Raw genomic sequence first — 18119 nt, 5'->3', positions numbered from 1 at the left:
TCAAAAAAAAAAAAAAAAAAATTCAGCAGGCATGGTGGCGCACACCTGTAGTCCCAGTTACTGGGGAGACTGAGGCAGGAGAATCACTTGAACCTGGGAGGCGGAGGTTGCAGTGAGCCCAGATCACATCACTGCATTCCAGCCTGCACAACACAGCAAGACTCTGTCTCAAAACAAAACAAAACAAAAAGTAGTAATGACCTCAAAGGGTCATCTGAGTGAAATAATCATGTAAAGGCTTCCTATAGTACTTGATGCATAGCCAGTGCTCAATCTGTGTTGGCCCCATGTGCCAGGCTCTACTAAGCACTGAGGATACTAAGAACTCAGACAGAGTTACTTACTCACAGGGAGCCCAAAACTTAGGGAAAATGGGGGTTGGGAGAATGTTGCTGGTTGAGAAGAACAGCTTTCAAGAATAGAAGCTGAGAACAAGAGCCAAAAGGACTTTCATTTACTGCCTCAGAGTGAGTTAGGAACTAGAGGAGAGCTCAGTAATATGAAAACTGTCACCGTTGTAACTTCCCTATTTTTTTGTTTTTTTGTTTTTTTTGTATTTTCGTTTATCCCCCATCTATTTCCCCATAGTGATGAACAGTAAAAATCCTCCACATTGAAATGGTGTGTGTGTTCTTGTTTTCAGGGATAGCAGGAAGGCTGATTGTCGGGGAACCAGTATTTTCTGTTAGGAAGCAGAGAACTCTTAAGGAGTGGAGTGGATGATGGTAATTACCAAAAGAAAGGACAAAGTCGTTGGGATCTGCCACACAGAAGAAAGAAAAACATGGGAAAGACTCCCAGCTGAGAGCAGCCTAGGCCTATGCCTGGTCTCTTTTTGGTTAGACTTTATTATTATTATTCTTTATTTTTGAGACAGTGTTTTGCTCTTGTTGTCCAGGCTGGAGTGCAATGGCGCGATCTTGACTCACCACAACCTCCACCTCCTCGGTTCAAGCGATTCTCCTGCCTCAGCCTCCTGAGTAGCTGGGATTACAGGCATGCGCCACCGCACCCAGCTAATTTTGTATTTTTTGGTACAGATGGTGTTTCGCCATGTTGGCCAGGCTGGTCTTGAACTCCTGACCTCAAGTGATCTGCCCGCCTCAGTCTCCCAAAGTGCTGAGATTACAGGCATGAGCCACTGTTCCCTAGCTTTGTTTTCTATTTTGATATGAGCGCAACCCTATGAGGTAGGTAGCGGGAGGACTATTCCCATTTTCACAAACGGACACCACCCCGCCCACAAAGAAAAAAAAACAACAATAAAATAAGCTCTGAAAGATGAAAAGACTTGTCCAAGGCCACATAGCTAGTAAGTGAGTGAATCAAGACCCAAGCCCAGGTCTTCTCACAATAAAACTGTGTTTTTTTTCCTTTAAACCACGTGCCTATCAATTGTCATTGTGATCAGTATCTCCCAAGCATGTGGCTCTTGGGAGTTTCTGAAGTACTTTCTCATGCTTATTTTCATTTGCTTTTCACAACAAAAGAGAGGCAGGGCAAGCATTTATTACTACCATGGGTACAAACTGCCGTCCTGCCTTTCAAGGACTTCTGCTGCAACTGGACACAAATGGATCCATCCCAGGCTTGTTGCCAAAAACTGCAGAAGCCACAAGCTACACCTATCTGCAGTGCCAGTCAGAATATGATCCCGTGTTCTCCAGGCAGAAGCTCAAAAATGGGAGCTTTAAGGAGATACAGGCCAGGCGCAGTGGCTCACGCTTGTAATCCTAGCACTTTGGGAGGCCGAGGTGGGCAGATAGCCTGAGCTCAGGAGTTTGAGACCACCCTGGGCAACATGGCGAAATCCCATATCTACTAAAAATACAAAAATTAGCCAGGCATGGTGGTATGCACCTGTAACACCAGCTACTTGGGAGGCTGAGGCAGGAAAATTGCCTAAATCCAGGAGACAGAAGTTACGGTGAGCTGAGATCGCGCCACCGCACTGCCTTGGCAACAGAGACTCTGTCTCAAAAAAAAAAAAAAAGAAAGGAGAAACAAATGTTACTTGTAAAGGGAACACAAAGTCGTAAGCATTTCCCCCTCCACACTTTCATTTCACTAGACCAGCAATTCCACCGAGCCCGTTCCCCATCTCCTGAGCTGTGGATATCTGTGAGAGCTGGGAAGGAGTTTAATGGTGCTCCCCGACACTGCTAGGCTGAAGGCAATAGGAGACAAGACAGTCTCCGTGATTTCTTGCTGAAACCACTGATCATTTGAAGTGTAATGGGACTGGCCAAGTTCATGGCTGCCAATGGCTGCAACTCTCCCATGTGAGCTCAGAGCTCTTTCACAGAGGGCAGAAGAGCCTGAGCCCAGCTCTTCAGGGGCATGATTTCTCTAAGTGTAGCGTTTTCTTTACTTTATAGAGAGTATAGGACAATTCCAACTGGGTGAGGAATGTGTGGTCCAGATGTCTGGTCTGTGATGTCTGTAGCAGGTGCAGTTCCCTATGAAAGGGGATGAGCTGTGCCTTGGTCGCCTAGGATCCAGTGGGACCACTGTCCTGATGATTTTCTTTTTTTATTATTATTTTTTTGACACAAAATCTCGCTTTTCTCCCCCAGGCTGGAGTGCAATGGCATGATCTCGGCTCATTGCAACCTCCGCCTCCCAGGTTCAAGTGATTCTCCTGCCTCAGCCTCCCGAGTAGCTGGGATTACAGGCGCCTGCCACCACACCTGGCTAATTTTTGTATTTTTGGTAGAGATGGGGTTTCACCATGGTGGCCAGGCTGGTCTCGAACTCCTGACCTCAGGTGATCCACCCACCTCGGCCTTCCAAAGTGCTGGGATTACAGGCGTGAGCCACCGCGCCCGGCCAACCTGATGATTTTCTAAAAACCTTTTTGGACTGGGCGCAGTGGCTTATGTCTCTAATCCCAGCACTTTGGGAGGCTGAGGCAGGTGGATCACTTGAGGTCAGGAGTTTGAGACCAGCCTGGTCAACATGGCAAAACCCCATCTCTACTAAAAATACAAAAATTAGGAGTAGTGGCACACACCTGTAATCCCAGCTGCTTGGGATGCTGAGGCAGGAGAATCACTTGAACTCAGGAGGTAGAGATTGCAGTGAGCCAAGAGGACACCACTGCACTCCAGCCTGGGCAACAGAGTGAGACTCTGTCTCAAAACAAACAAACAAAACACCTTTTCAATAAACCACAAGTGACTTTGGCTCACAGTAAATATACTTCTGCCCAAACTAAGATAAAATGTAAGCATTGCTTTTCAAACCTTAGAAATGCAAGAGTCAGCTGGGTGCGTTGGCTCATTCCTATAATCCCCACACTTTGGCAGGCCAAGTTGGGAGGATTGCTTGAGTCTCGTTCGAGACCAGCCTGGGCAATAGAATTAGATCTCATCTCTACAAAACATTTTTAAAAATTAAAAAATAAAAAAATTAGGTTGGAGTGTTGGCTTGCACCTGTAGTTCCAGGAGGCTGAGGCGGGAGGTTCAATCACCTGAGCCCAGGAGACAGAGGTTTCAGTGAGTCAAGTTTGCACTGCTGCAGTACAATCAGGGCGACGGAGTGAGAACTTGTCTCAAAAAAAAAAAAAAAGAAAAGAAAAGACATGCAAGAATCTCTATTTTAAAGGAAAAAAGGGCTGGGCACGGTGGCTCACACCTGTAATCTTAGCACTTTGGGAGGCCAAGACAGGAGAATTGCTTGAGCCTAGGAGTTCAAGACCAGCCTGGGCAACAGTGAGACCGCATCTCTACAAAAATGAAAAGAAAATGGGCCTGTAATCACAGCACTTTGGGAGGCCAAGTCAGGCGGATCACTTTGGGAGGCCAGGCATTCAAGACCAGCTTGGCCAATGTGGTGAAACCCCGTTTTGTTGTTTTTTTTTTTTTTTTTTTTTGAGATGGAGTCTTGCTCTGTCACCAGGCTGGAGTGTAATGGTGCCATCTTCGCTCACTGCAACCTCCGCCTCCCAGGTTCAAGCGATTCCCCTGCCTCAACCTCCCGAGTAGCTGGGACTACAGGCGTATGCCACCACGCCTGGCTAATTGTGTGTGTGTGTGTGTGTGTTTTAGTAGAGATGGGGTTTCACCATCTGGTTTTACCAGCCAGGCGCAGTGGCTCACACGTGTACTCCCAGCACTTTGGGAGGACGAGGCAGGCGGATCACGAGGTCAGGAGATCGAGACCATCCTGGCTAACACGGTGAAACCCCATCTCTACTAAAAATAGAAAAAATTAGCCAGGCATGGTGGCGGGTGCCTGTAGTCCCAGCTACTCCAGAGGCTGAGGCAGGAGAATGGCGTGAACCTGGGAGGCGGAGCTTGCAGTGAGCCGAGATTGTGCCACTGCACTCCAGCCTGGGCGACAGAGCAAGACTCCGTCTCAAAAAAACAAAAAACAAACAAACAAAAAAACCAAAAAGGATACTGGAAGACACTTCTCTACCCTGAATGGCTGTCCATCAAATGGCAGGTCAAATTCCAGCAAAACAATGATGTCTGGTTAGCCTGCTGCCTGGCATTGGTGATTTGGATTTCACAAGTCCTGTTTTCAAGAATAATTAATAACAAGATTTGAGAGTTCATTGTAATGAGGCCCTCATTCTGGAAAACTCAATTCATGCAACTGAAGGAAGTAACATTAGCAGAAAGAAAAAGGGCCTAGTGATGAAGAAGAGGGCAAAAACCCTGCAGAAAAGCCTGGAAAAGTCTCACGATGCATCCCAGTTTTTCACTGTGATGCCAATGAAAGAAGTTTCCAACCTGCTGTCACTTAATCTTCTGGGAAATCAGTGATTTCCACAAATCAGAGTTTCGGTGGGAGAGGGATAAATGAGGCCGGCTTCAATGCCAACAAACTCCTTAGAAGATCTAGTTATCTGTCCCTGAACTGACTATTCATTAAAATGCATATTGAAAACATTTTTTTTGGCCGGGCGCTGTGGCTCACGCCTGTAATCCCAGCACTTTGGGAGGCCAAGGCAGGTGGATCACCTGAGGTCAGGAGTTTGAGAACAGCCTGGCTAACATGGTGAAATCCTGTCTCTACTAAAAATACAAAAAAAAAAAAAAAAAAAAAAAAGGCTGGGTGCGTTGGCTCACACCTGTAATCCCAGCACTTTGGGAGGCTGAGGCGGGAGGACCACGAGGTCAGGAGTTCGAGACCAGCCTGACCAACATGGTGAAACTCCGTCTCTTACTAAAAATACAAAAATTAGCTGGGCGCGGTGGCAGGCGCCTGTAATCCCAGCTATTCGGGAGGCTGAGGCAAGAGAATTGCTTGAACCCGCGAGGCAGAGGGTGCAGTGAGCCGAGATCGTGCCACTGCACTCCAGCCTGGGTGACAGAGAGGGACTCCGTGTCAAATAAATACTAAAGAAAAATTAAAAGCTATTATTATTATTACTTTTAGAGGCAGGGTCTCTTTCTGTCCCCCAGGCTGGAGTGCATTGGCACGATCACAGATAACTGCAGCCTCGACCTCTTGGGCTCAAGGGATCTTCTTTCCTCAGTCTCCCAAAGTCCGGGATTACAGACCTGAGCCACCGTGCCTGGCTGGATGCAGAGCGCCTGGCCGAATGCAGAGGCTTTTGAGTAGGCCCGGAGGACAGGGATTTGCTTTAGACCTGGGCCCCTGTTCCCCCTCTGCCTCTTACCATTGGTGTGACCTGGGGACCAACAGCTTAAACTCTCCTTTAGCCGGAGGTTTCCTGTCTCTGAAATGGAGCTAATTTCTCCCCTCTCTACGGGAAGAGGTAGATAGTGCTGGAAGACGTGCTAGGTACACCACAAAGACTCCACAGCAAATCCTGCACACAAAATCGCGAATGCTGCAGCCCAGACCCCACGCAAGCAAGCACCGCAGGGGACGTGGGCGGACAGCTGCGCCCCACGTGACCTCCCACCCGCGCCTGTCCGTCCCCTCGGCATCAGGGCGTGGCCTCGCGGGGCGGCCGTACCGGGATTGGCCGGGAGGCGGGGCCGGTGGTGCGCGCGCGAAAGGAGAGGGGCTCGGGGGCGTGGCCCAGCGGGCCGGAGACGGCTGCGATTGGCAGTGGGGCGTGCCGGGGGCGTGACCGCGGCATTGGGTCCCGGGTGGGGCCGAGGCAGCTGGAGTCGCGGTTGCTCAGCGTGCACCTGAGACCCGACGCCCGGGGTCCTCGAAACCGCGTCTGCCGCCGTCCCCGTCGCCATGAACCGCTTCAGGGTGTCCAAGTTCCGGCACACCGAGGCTCGGCCGCCCCGCCGCGAGGTGAGTCCGGCCCGAGGATCGGGCGCTGTCGCCTCGGGCCCCGTCCGGCTGCCCCTTCCCCAGCCCGGACCCCACAAGGGTACCCCCCAGGGCCGCCTGGACCCCCGAGACCTCCATCCCCGGGGAACCCCCTTCAGCCAGGGCCCCGGCGTCCGGGCCGTTTCGTCGCCGCCGGAGGGCAGAGTCCGGCACTCCCATGACTCGCTCTGGCGCTCGGTGACCCTGGCGGTCTGCCCGCCTCGCCCACCTCGCCCCGGGACCCCCGAGGCGGCGCAGCCCTCCTAGCCGGGGCCCAGGCCTGCGAGGCCGCCTGCCTTCCCAGCTTCCGGTCGGCCTCGCCGGGAGCCGGGGCTCGGGGCGCTGCCGGCGCCTGGCTCCTCCTCCCTGCCGCCCCGGGTCGCCCCTGCCCCGGGTCGCCCCTGCCCCGGGCTGGGCTGTGGGGAGACGCCCCTCTCTCCTCTGGCCCCGGCGAGCCCGAGTGTGTCAGTGGTGGGGAGGAAGCCCCTCGGCCGCACGCGCCCCTCCCTCGGGTTTCCGCCGGTGCTTCCTCCTCTAGCTGCTGGCGCAAGCTCTTCCTTTATCTCGGTGATGCTGCCACGGCTGGGTGGGGCCTGGGGAAGCCTGAGCAGGTGGAGCCCCAAAGAATTGCTGAGCCAGGTGCCGGGAGACCCTTCGGACCCCCGAAACGGCAGGAGGACTGATGAGGGGTGTGCCTTGGAGACGATGTCAGCTCTGCTCTTCCTCTTTCCGTGTTATTTGTAAGGCCTGGGAGTGTCCTCCGATAAGTGGGCCTAGGAATTGACCTCAAGTGACTCCATCAGGGTCCCAGAGCAAGTTAGGGCGGTCTGGGTAGAGACTCCGTTTTTGTAGTCTGGACTATATTTCCTTTGCTTCCACTTTATGCTGTGCTAAGCTGCTGGAGACATCGGGGTGAACACAATGGCATTTTTCTTCCCCTGTGGCACTTGTAGCCTCATGAGGGAGACAAACAAGAGCACTGGAGGTTTTCATAAGGACATTGAAGAACACACATGAGGGGCTGGGATGGAGAATGGAGGGGGCCAGTCTCAGTAGGGTGGTCAGGAAAGGCTGCCTGGAGTAGATGGCATTTCAGCTGAGGCCAGAAGGGTGAGAATTGAGAAAGAGCCTGGTGGAGAAATGGAAAGTGAGCATGAGTGGATGGAGGGGATGGCCGGAGCAGCATGATGACAGATGAGTCCAGAGTGGTCCTGCAGAACCCAAGGGCCACCGGAAGAAGTTGGGTTTTATTCTGAATGCAGTGCAGAGCCATTGAAAAGTTAGGGGGATGGGCTGGACACCATGACTCACGGTAATCCCAGTACTTTGGGTGGACTGCTTTGAGCTCAGGAGTTCGAGACCAGCCTGGGCAGCGTGGCGAAACCCCTCTGAACAAGAAGTTAAAGAAAAAAAAAAAAAATTAGCCAGGTGTGGTGGCTCACTCCCATGGTCCCAGCTACTTGGGAGGCTGAGGTTGGAGGATCTCTTGAGCCCAGGAAGTGGAGGTTGCAGTGAGCTGAGATTGTGCCACTACACACCAGCCTGGGCAATAGAGTGAGACACTGTCTCAAAAAAAGAAAAAAAAAAAACCACGAATCAGGAGGGAGAAATAATAGGGTGGGACTGATGTGCTAACCATGGCAGGTGAACATTGATATAGAAACTTCAGGTGGTGGAGGTGGTTTCCGGGGTGCTATGGGTAGGTGGAGTGGGAAACATGGGTGTTGTCATCGAGGGCAGAAAGGAGTGCTGAGCGGTGGTTTGACAACAGAGAAAATGTGTGGACCTTGCAGATCTTAGTTTCAGAAACGTGCTCCTCTGCCTCCCGTTGGGTGGGGTTGTTTCTTTCACTCACTTATGAGACTTTGTGGAGAGGTGTGTCCTGATGAGGCCAGGCTTTGGTGGTTCCCCTCTCTGAGCTTGGGGGTTTTTCTCCGGGTACTTGGAGGAGGCCTGGCCACATTTTGCATTTTCTTTTTCTTTTTTTTTTTTTTTTGAGATGGAGTCTCTCTCTGTTGCCCAGGCAGGAGTGCAGTGGCATGATCTCGGCTCACTGCAACTTCCACCTCCCTGGTTCAAGTGATTCTCCTCCCTCAACCTCCTGAGTAGCTGGAATTGTAGGTGCCCGCCACCATGCCTGGCTAATTTTTGTATTTTTAGTAGAGATAGGGTTTCGCCATGTTGGCCAGGCTGGTCTCGAACTTCTGACCTCAGGATGATCTGCCTGCCTCAGCCTCCCAAAGTGCTGGGATTACAGGCATGAGCCACCACACCTGGCCCACATTTTGCATTTTCTAAGGGATTTCGTGAGTGGGGACAGAGTTTGATCTAAAGTAATACGACACGGCTGTGGGCAGAAGCTCATGCTTGTAATCCCAGCACTTTGGGAGACCAAGGCGGGCAGATCACTTGAGGCCAGGAGTTCGAGACCAGCGTGGCCAACATGGTGAAACCCCATCTCTACTAAAAATACATAAATTAGCTGGGCTTGGTGTTGGGCGCCTGTAATCCCAGCTACTCAGGAGGCTGAGGCAGGAGGATCACTTGGACCCAAGAGGCAGAGATTGCAGTGATCCGAGATCGCGCCACTGCACTCCAGCCTGGGTGACAGAGTGAGAACCTGTCTCAAAAAGAAAAAATAAATAAATAAAAGAATGCATCTCAAATGGTGCAGCTTTGAGCTAGAGTTCCCCAGATTATGCCCCACCTCTTGCTTTAGGCATGCGTGGAGGTGGAACCCTGGCTCTCATCACATACGTGTTTACTCTTGATTTTCAGGCCTGGATCAGTGACATTCGAGCAGGAACCGCCCCTTCATGCAGGAACCACATCAAATCAAGCTGCAGCTTGATCGCCTTCAACTCCGACCGTCCCGGTAGGGAGTGGCCATGAGTGTGGAGATTTGCTTACGTATTCGGTCATCATCACCATAGATGGGGTGGGGAGCAGGGGCAGGCTTGGTGTATTTGGAGACTTGGAATGGAACTGCCTTGGGGGGCTCAGAGGTGAGCCCCATGCCAGGCCTTAGACTCCCACAGACTGGTCCAGGTGCAGTAATCTGATTGCTTTTGATTAGGGCATATGTGTGTAGAAACCACAGGCAAGAGCATGGCCAGGAGGGCTGGGAGGGGACTGACGCTTGTATTTCCAGCTGTCCCTCTGTGCTCCCTGCTCCTCATCTTTGGGCCCTGGATGGCTGGGGACAGTAGGAACACAAAGGCTTGAAAAGCCCATGTGTTGGTTGGCACTCTCTTGATTGCTACTGGTAACTCAGACCCTCAAGCTGGCTTAAGCAAAAAATGGATAATGTTTCAGCCTAACTAAGAGGTCAGGGGCTTCAGGCAGATCGGTACCCAAAGGCTCACATGTACTGTCGGCCCTGACCTCTCTGGGTCTCTCAGCTCTGCCACCTTGGGTGTTGGCTTCTTTCTCAAGTAAAGGTGGGAAAAGTGGCAGATGGTAGCCGCAAGCCCCATACGAAAGCCCCATGCCCCTTTCATATGACCCATGTGAAAAAGAGAGGACCTCTTGCCTAATGTCTTCTGTATCTATCCGAGGCATGGATGGCTCATGCATGGGACCAGAACCTGCCCATAGGCCATTGCTACGTGCAGAGAATATGACCTTGTGATTGGTGGAGGCTGTGGGAAGGTCCGAGGCTGAACTGCTGGATTTCATCTCCTCTGGGATCCCTGGGCAAGGAGGTGGGTGGCCCTGTGGGGCCTGAAGTCAGAGCCCCCGTGTTTGTTTAACAGGTGTACTGGGCATTGTGCCTCTGCAAGGCCAAGGAGAGGACAAGCGACGCGTGGCCCACCTGGGCTGCCATTCAGGTGAGTGGATGTCTGACTAGTGGGTGAAGCCTGAAACTTGCACCTTCCTCTCCAGGACCAGAAATTCATCCTCACCTGGTCCCACTGTCCCATGGCTTGCCAGGTCCCTCCTGTCACCCTGTCTGTGCACTGTCTGGGAGACAGTGGGGCTCAGAAGGCTTCCTCCTGGTGTAGAATTCTGGCCTGGGCAGAGAGGAGGGAAGCTGTGTGCTCCGGTTGTGAGCTGGATGGAGCGGGGTGTGCAGTGGCCACCCCAGGCTCCAGGCTGATGCTGGCTCCCTGTCCCTGCCGAGGACTCCACGTTGGGTGGCTCTGAGCCCTCCATCTTCTGCTGGAGTCCCCTCTCCACCAGGCATCCTCCCCAGCCCAGCCGCTCAGGGCCCTCCAAGGAGGTGGCTGTGTTGGGCTGCAGGGGTGGAGATGGGCCCTCACAAAGAGACCTTTTGTGTGCCACAGCTGCTTCTGGGGGCACCCAGCAGCCTGCCTGGCAGGCTGCCCGCCTTGAGGGAACAGTTTGCTCGCCTCAGATGGAGGCAGAGCAGCCCAGCTGGCCTCGCCTCTCTGTCCAGCTGCAGCGGCCGTGGACCCAGTCTCTCTGGCCTGCATTTCTGGCTGCTTGTTGGAGGCCTTCGGGTGAGGGAAGGCGGTTGATGCCTGGTCCTCAGGCTGGGTGTGCAGGGTCATGGAGGGGTTCTGATGGTGGTAATGATGGTGGTTGATAACAACAGTAAAGATTTATGGAGAGTGCTCTCTGTACTAAGTACGTTAGCTGAGTTTTCTCATCTCAACTTTTTTTTTGAATTTTTAAAAAGTATATAGAGACAAGGTCTTGCTGTATTGCTCAGGCTGGTCTCAAACTCCTGGGCTCAAGCAATCCTCCCAAGTCAACCTCCCTAAGTACTGGCATTACAGGTATGATCCACCAGGCCCAGCCAATGTTATCAGTTTTTTGTTTGTTTTTGTAACAGGGTCTTGCTCTGTCACTCAGGCTGGAGTGCAGTAGCATAATCATGGCTCACTGTAGCCTTGACGTCCTGGGCTCAAGCAATCTTCCCACCTCAGCCTCCCAAGTTGTCAGGACCACAGGCGTATGCCACCACCCCTCCAGCTAATTTTTTAAAATTTTTTGTAAAATAGGGTCTTGCTATGTTGCCCAGCCTGGTCTTGAACTCCTGGCCTTGAGCTATCCTCCCGCCTTGGCCTCCCAAAGTTTTGGGGCCCGGTCGGATTACCTGTTTTAAGTAAAGAGCCTGATGATTCTTATTAAAGTGACCGAGTCATGTGCACTGCCATCCAGTTTCCATCATCCCCAAAAGATCCCGCGTGCCCCTTTGTAGTTAATCCATTTCCACTTTGAATACCGCAGCCTCAGGCAACAGCTGATCTGCTTCCTGCCTCTGTGGCGGAGGTCTGCAAACTACTGTCACGGCCAGATCCAGCTGGCTGCCTGTTTTCGTAAATAGTTTTATTGGAACGCTGCCACGCCCATTCATTGATGTATAGTCTGTGGCTGCTTTCTTGCAACAACTGCAGAGTTGAGTTGTGACCGAGACTGTTGAGCCCTGAAATCCTAGAATATTTACCACCTTGCCCTTTGCGGGAGACGTTTACTGGCCTCTCCTCTATAGAGGGGCCTCTTTTGCACATCTCACGCAAATGGAATCACACAATACACGGTCTTTGGAATCGGGCATCTTTCCCGTAGCATGTTGTTTTAGAGATACATCTGTGTGGCAGCTTGTATAACAAGTCTGTTCTCATCTAATCTCAGATCTCTTTGAAGTAGGTTTTAAAACAACCCATTTTATAGCTATGAAAACTGAGACTCCTACAAGGTTAGGAACTTACCCATTGTTACGGCAGGGCCAGAATCAGAACCCAGGTCTATAGGAGCCTGTGTTTGGGTTTGTCTTTTTAGAGACAGGGTCTCTCTCTCTGTCATCCAGGCTGGAGTGTGGTGGTGCAATCATAGTTCACTGCAGTCTCAAACTCCTGGGCTCAAGGGATCCTCTATCCTCAGCCTCCCTAGTAGCTGGGACTGTAGGCACACACCACCATGCCCAGCTGATTTTTTTATGTTTTGTGGAGATGGGGTTTTGCTGTGTTGCCCAGGCTGGTCCTGAACTCCTAGCCTCAAGTGATCTTCCCACCTTGGCCTCCCAAAGTGCTGAGATTATAGGCATGAGCCAATGTGCCTGGCTTCATGTTTGATTTTTTGATGCTTTTTACCCATGAGGGAGCTAGCCCAAGTTGGTGATGCTTGCAAGGTGGTGAGCCCTCTGCTACTAGGGCTCTCCAAGTAGAAGCTGGACCAGGGTCCTGTAGGCAAGTCCATAGCCTCACTGTGGCTGCAACTGTTCAGAGCCTTGCTTGCATGAGCAGCCCTGCCGGGAAACTGCTCATGGGAAGGTGAGCTCCAGCACCCCTGGAACCTACCCTAGAGGCACCAGGTGCCCTTCTGCCTCAGAGGTGCCGGTGTCGGGAGAAACGGCCAGGCAGGGCTCTGGCTGCTGCCCTGCCTTCAGGGGCCCCTTTAGCCTTTCAGCTCAGGGCCACTCTTGCCCTTCCGCCCAGCAGCCAGGGGAACAGAGGGTGAGCAACTTCTGGGTACGTTTCTGATGTCCAGGCTGTGGGGCGGCAGCTGGGGCCCACTCCAGTGGGGAAAGGCAGCAGCATGTCATGCTGAGCAGCACAGGTTCTGAAGCTGGCCCTGTCTCTTAGCCACGTGACTTGGGGCAGTTACTCACCCTCTGGGTTTTGGCGTCCTCATCCTCCAGTAGGGGATGCTGCCGCAGTGCCACCTGCTGCATCCTTATGAGGATTCAGTGAGGTCCCTGTATGTCAACCCCTGGGTACCTGTGGTGCTGGCACATGCTGAGCACTCAGATTGCTTATGTCATCACATCTCATTCACTCCTGAGATGCCAGCCTGCCTGTGCCAGCTGCTACACCTGCCCAGGGACCTGCTTTGCCCTGCAGGGCCCAGCAAGCACACCCCAGAGTGTGGCAGAGGTTCTGCCCAGAGTGTGGCAGAGGTTCTGCCCAGAGTGAGGCAGCAGGGGTTCTGTGGCTTTAGGCCCAGGACTGTTGTGGTCCTGCCAGCTGGGATTCCAGCCCAGGGCTATCCCAAGACGTGCCTGTGCACGTCCGTCCTGTCTCTTCCCTGTCTCCTGCGGCTGGGAGGAAGACAGTCCTGCTCAGCCCTGTTGGGAGGCAGATAGCAGCAGGTGGTCACTGTGCTCCCAGTTCTGGTGATGCCTCTCGTCCTGTTCACACCCCGAAGCCCCGCCACCCTCCACACCAAGTCTCTATCTCCCCAGCCACCCACCGCATTTCCCTCTAGGGTCTGGCTTACTCTGTGCACCCCACCTACCCCTCCCCACCTCTGGAGCTGAGCCGTTCAAGTTCTTATTATTTAAGTTTTGAGACAAGGTCTGGCTCTCCTGCCCAGGCTGGAATGCAGTGGTGTGATCTCTGCTCACTCCAACCTTTGCCTCCTGAGTTCAAGCAATTCTCCTGCCTCAGCCTCCTGAGTAGCTGGGACTATAGGCACCTGCCACCACGTCCAACTAATTTTTATATTTTTTGTAGAGACGGGGTTTCACCGTGTTGCCCAGGCTGGTCTTGAACTCTTGAGCCCAAGTGATCCGCCCGCCTTGGCTTCCCAAAGTATTGATATTACAGGCGTGAGCCACCATGCCCAGCCAACATTCAGGTTCTTTGGTTGCAAAGAACTAAAGCCAACTCCGGCTTGCTTAACCAAAAAGCAATTTCTTAGTTGACTCCTGGGGACCTTCCATGACTGAAGGAGCAGCAGGCTGTGCTGCCCTAGGAGGGGTCGGGCTGGGCAGCTGCGTTCCTGCGGGTGCCTGGTGACTCAAGGGGCTTCCTGCCCATTTCCTGTCAACCTCCTGATGCCAGAGCCCTTGGCCACCCTGGGTCAGCAGGGCCCTCGGGGACGTATGTCGCAGGAGGGGCCTGTGGCGTTTGCCCCCATGGTGTCCAGAGGGCCCTTGTAGACTTGCAGCCTGTTTCTGTGTGCGCACAAAAGTGTCACCTCGGAAGCCCTGGGCTTTGCTTCATACTGGGTTGGAAGCAGGACATTCCGGTGGGTTCAGCCATTCCTCTCCCACAGACCTAGTCACCGACTTGGACTTCTCGCCCTTTGATGACTTCCTCCTGGCCACAGGCTCTGCTGACAGGACGGTGAGTGGAGCCAGTTGGAAGAGCTGCTCTATGTCCCAGCCCGTAGTCGAGGGCCTTCTGAGCCCCAGCGTCATCCCCACAGGGTTCTGCTGCCTCCCAGTCCAGCCCCACCCCACCTCCCAGGGCTGCGGGGCTAGTCTGAATTCCTGGTCCCACACTGGCTCCCAAGGGCTTGCTTGGAGTCGTGACTCTGACCTGACCTGGAGCCCGAGGACAGCAGGTGGGGAGGCTGCCAGAAACAACAGAGCCACTTCCCCGACTCTGGGACCATGCCCCGTGGTCCAGGAGCTGAGATGCCCTCCCTGCTTTCTCGGATGTGGGGTATGCAGCCCCTGGCCCAAGCAAGCTGAGGCGGGTGGGCGCTCCCCTCAAGGCCAAGGTGTGTGGTCTCCTGGAGTGGCCTAGTTCCAACACGGGACCTCACTGGGGTCACGGCAGCTGCTGACTCAAGGCAGTGAGGCCCTCAGCCCTGTGCTCACGGACTTGGTCTTTCCTGCAGGTAAAACTCTGGCGACTGCCAGGGCCTGGCCAGGCCCTGCCCTCAGCACCTGGGGTGGTGCTGGGCCCCGAGGACCTCCCAGTGGAGGTGCTGCAGTTCCACCCCACCTCTGACGGCATTCTGGTGAGCGCAGCAGGCACCACTGTGAAGGTCTGGGACGCAGCCAAGCAACAGCCCCTGACAGGTACAGGCCACCCTGGCCTGCCCTTCCCAGGGCAGCCCCACTCTGGACAGCACTCCATTTCTTTGTTGGCATGTTTAGTAACATAAATTTAAAAACATATCAAAGTTTTACACTTACATAGTATAAAAGTCTTAAGATTCTATGAGGCTGTAATAAACACCCCATCTCGCTTCGCTCACCAGTTTCATCCTCTTAGCTGTTTTTTTTTTCTGTTGTTTTTCTCCATTTAAAAAAATAATGGCCGGGCGTGGTGGCTCATGCCTGTAATCCCAACACTCTGGGAGGCCAAGGTGGGTGGATCACCTGAGGTCAGGAGTTCAAGACCAGCCTGGCCAACATGGCAAAACCCCATCTCTACTAAATATACAAAAATTAGCTGGGCGTGGTGGCGCACACCTGTAATCCCAGCTACTCAGAAGGCTGAGGGAAGAGTACTGCTCCAACCCAGGAGGCAGAGGTTGCAGTGAACCGAGATTGCGCCACTGCACTCCAGCCTGGGTGACAGAGTGAGATGCCGTCTCAAAAAAATAAAAATAAAAAATAACTTCGGCCGGGCGCGGTGGCTCATGCCTGTAATCCCAGCACTTTGGGAGGCCGAGGCGGGCGGATCACGAGGTCAGGAGTTCGAGACCAGCCCGGCTAACATAATGAAACCCCATCTCTACTAAAAATACAAAAACTTAGCTGGGCGTGGTGGCGGGTGCCTGTAGTCCCAGCTACTCAGGAAGCTGAGGTGGGAGAATCGCTTGAACCCAGGAGGCACAGGTTGCAGTGGCTATGGAGAGCGAAGAGAGATCGTGCCATTGCACTCCACCCTGGGCGACAAGAGCAAGACTCCATCTCAAAAAAAAAAAAAAAAAAAAAAAACCAAAAAAAACCTTCTTGGATGGGCGCTGTGGCGCACACCTCTAATCCCAGCACTTTAGGAGGCCAAAATGGGAGGATTGCTTGAGCCCAAGATTTTGAGAATTAGTCTGAGCAACATAGTGAGACACAAACTCTACAAAAAATTAAAAAATTAGCCAGGCGTAGTGGCGTGTGCCTGTGTCCCAGGTACTCAGGAGTCTGAGGTGGGAGGATTACTTGAACCCAGGAGGTGAAAGCTGCAGTGAGCTATGATCACACCACTGCATTCCAGCCTGGGCAACAGAGCGAGATGCTGTCTCAAAAAATAATAATAGGCCGGGTGTGGTGGCTCACGCCTGTGATCCCAGCACTTTGGGAGGCTGAGGTGGGTGGATCACTTGAGGTTAGGAGTTTGAGACCAGCCTGGCCAACATGGTGAAATTCCGTCTCTACTAAAACTACAAAAATTAGCTGGGCATGGTGGCAGGTGCCTATAATCCCAGCTACCTGGGAGGCTGAGGCAAGAGAATTGCTGGAACACAGGAGGCGGAGATTGCAGTGAGCTAGATTGCACCACTGCACTCCAGTCTGGGTGACAGAGCAAGCCTCCGAAAAGTAGTGGGGGTTAAGACTTCACCATCTTTTTAGGGGAGCACAATTTAACCTGGAACAGGAGTCGCAGAGAATGTAGAGAAGTATTTTAAGACCTCACACTAGCGAGGGAGAGTATAGACGGCAGGAGTAGAGGCTTAGGGCAGGAGTGACCCTGTGGGGTGGGAGCTATGTTGGAAGTGAGCCTGGGAGGGATGAGAGAGCCAGGCCAGGAGCAGGGAGCCTTGGAAGGTAGTTGAGTGATGTACAGCTGCACAAAGGTGGGGTGAAGGAAGCAGCCTGTGGTGCAGGGGAAGCCTGTCTGGGAGAAGCTGCTGCCCTTGCCCCCTTGGCTGAAAAGGACACTCATAGCTGCTGCCTTTGCTCTGGGATTTCCCCCCAGCAAGGCCCGCCCCCACTCACTTCCCTGGTGCCCTCACTGCCCGGGGCCTGACTGTGGCTGCTTCTCTGCAGAGCTGGAGGCCCACGGGGACCTGGTGCAGAGCGCCGTCTGGAGCCGGGATGGAGCCCTGGTGGGCACAGCGTGCAAGGTGAGCAGGCAGGTGGGGATTCCCTGTGGGGCTCTGTGCAGGCCTCCTGGCCTGGGACCCCCTGGGCTGGGCCTTCCAGGCTTGTTGTTTAGGAGGCAGCGGAGCACTGAGGTCAGGATGGTCATCTGTGTGCCCTGCCCCCAAGCTGCCCCTCACACCCCCGCTCACCTACATCTGGAAGCCCCTACTTTGCCTAGGCCCCTGTCAGATGAGAACCCACGCTGGTCCCCGGTTTGCACCCTAATGTCGCCACCTTCAACCAGCCTCCTCTGGCCGCCCGTCTGGTCCGTCTGAACCGCCAGCCTTTCTGCGAGACTCTTGTTAAGCAGCATTCGGCCGCAGGTGCTGGGCCAGGCCCCAGTTGCTGGGGAGGTGACTTCCGTCGAGGACAGTACAGACAAGAGGACCCGTGACCTGGGCTCTGCAAGAGGGACATGGTGCTTTGAGCTGGTTGGACAGGCCAGGGACGCGTGGCCTCAGGCAGGGATCGGGGCTAGGACAGGCAGGTGCGGGGCAGGCGGGTGCTGGGTGGTGAGTAAGGGTTGTGCCTGTTGCCATAGGGGTAATGGGAAGGCAATGAAGTGTTAAAGGCCAGAGTAGGACAGGTGGTGCAGTGAGGGGGGCGGATTCGCATTTGGAACCTCATGGACAGTGTGTGGCAGGAGGGGAGTGTCTACAGGGGGATGTGTGGCAGCCTGCGGGGAGGTGAGAGCTGTTCTCTGCCAGGAGTGGCGGAGACCTTTGGGAGGAGGAAGCCAAGTGTTGGAGAAGGGTTGGGTGGGAGGTGTGGCGGTCCTGAGGCAGTAGGAGAGGCCTGTCACTGGGACAGGGATGTACTGTGGCAGGGAGGGGGCGCTAGAGGGGCACCTGATGTGAATGTTCTGGGCAGAGCCGCTCCAGGGTGGCTGCAGCCTTGCTGAGCTGCCTGCGGTACTTGGAGGTGTCAGTGGAGTCTGGGCCCGGAGGGGCTCTGAGCAGAATCCGGCTGCAGGTGAAAAGTTGCCGTTTGTTTGATTTGCTGACCGCGTAGTGCTGCCCCCAGGAGGGAATAAGAAGAGCCTGTAGGGGAGGAGGTGGGAAGAGGAAAGCCAGGACCAGGCTGGAGCCTGAGACCAGGGCCAAAGGGCTTCCCCAGGGAGATGGCCGTGGGTACCACCAAGGGTCT

General features: G+C 53.8%; 1 protein-coding gene across 10 annotated transcripts in view; it reads left to right on the top strand.

The window, feature by feature from the left end:
* CORO7 (coronin 7) overlaps window positions 1–18119 on the top strand; it is an 86895-nt gene that overhangs the window by 4538 nt on the left and 64238 nt on the right. For 4 of the 10 annotated variants that reach the window (XM_024233082.2, XM_024233079.3, XM_063717097.1 and 1 more), the window contains exons 1-6: window positions 6031–6229; window positions 9026–9122; window positions 10003–10077; window positions 14213–14283; window positions 14783–14966; window positions 16878–16954. In XM_024233082.2, the coding sequence (XP_024088850.2) occupies window positions 6170–6229; window positions 9026–9122; window positions 10003–10077; window positions 14213–14283; window positions 14783–14966; window positions 16878–16954 (564 nt within the window). In that variant the 5' untranslated portion in view covers window positions 6031–6169. 10 annotated transcript variants of the gene reach the window in all.

Source organism: Pongo abelii, chromosome 18 (assembly GCF_028885655.2).
Source record: "Pongo abelii isolate AG06213 chromosome 18, NHGRI_mPonAbe1-v2.0_pri, whole genome shotgun sequence".
Taxonomy (NCBI): domain Eukaryota; kingdom Metazoa; phylum Chordata; class Mammalia; order Primates; family Hominidae; genus Pongo; species Pongo abelii.
Note: the sequence above shows the minus strand (reverse complement) of the source record. Positions and strands in the feature narration are given on the sequence as shown.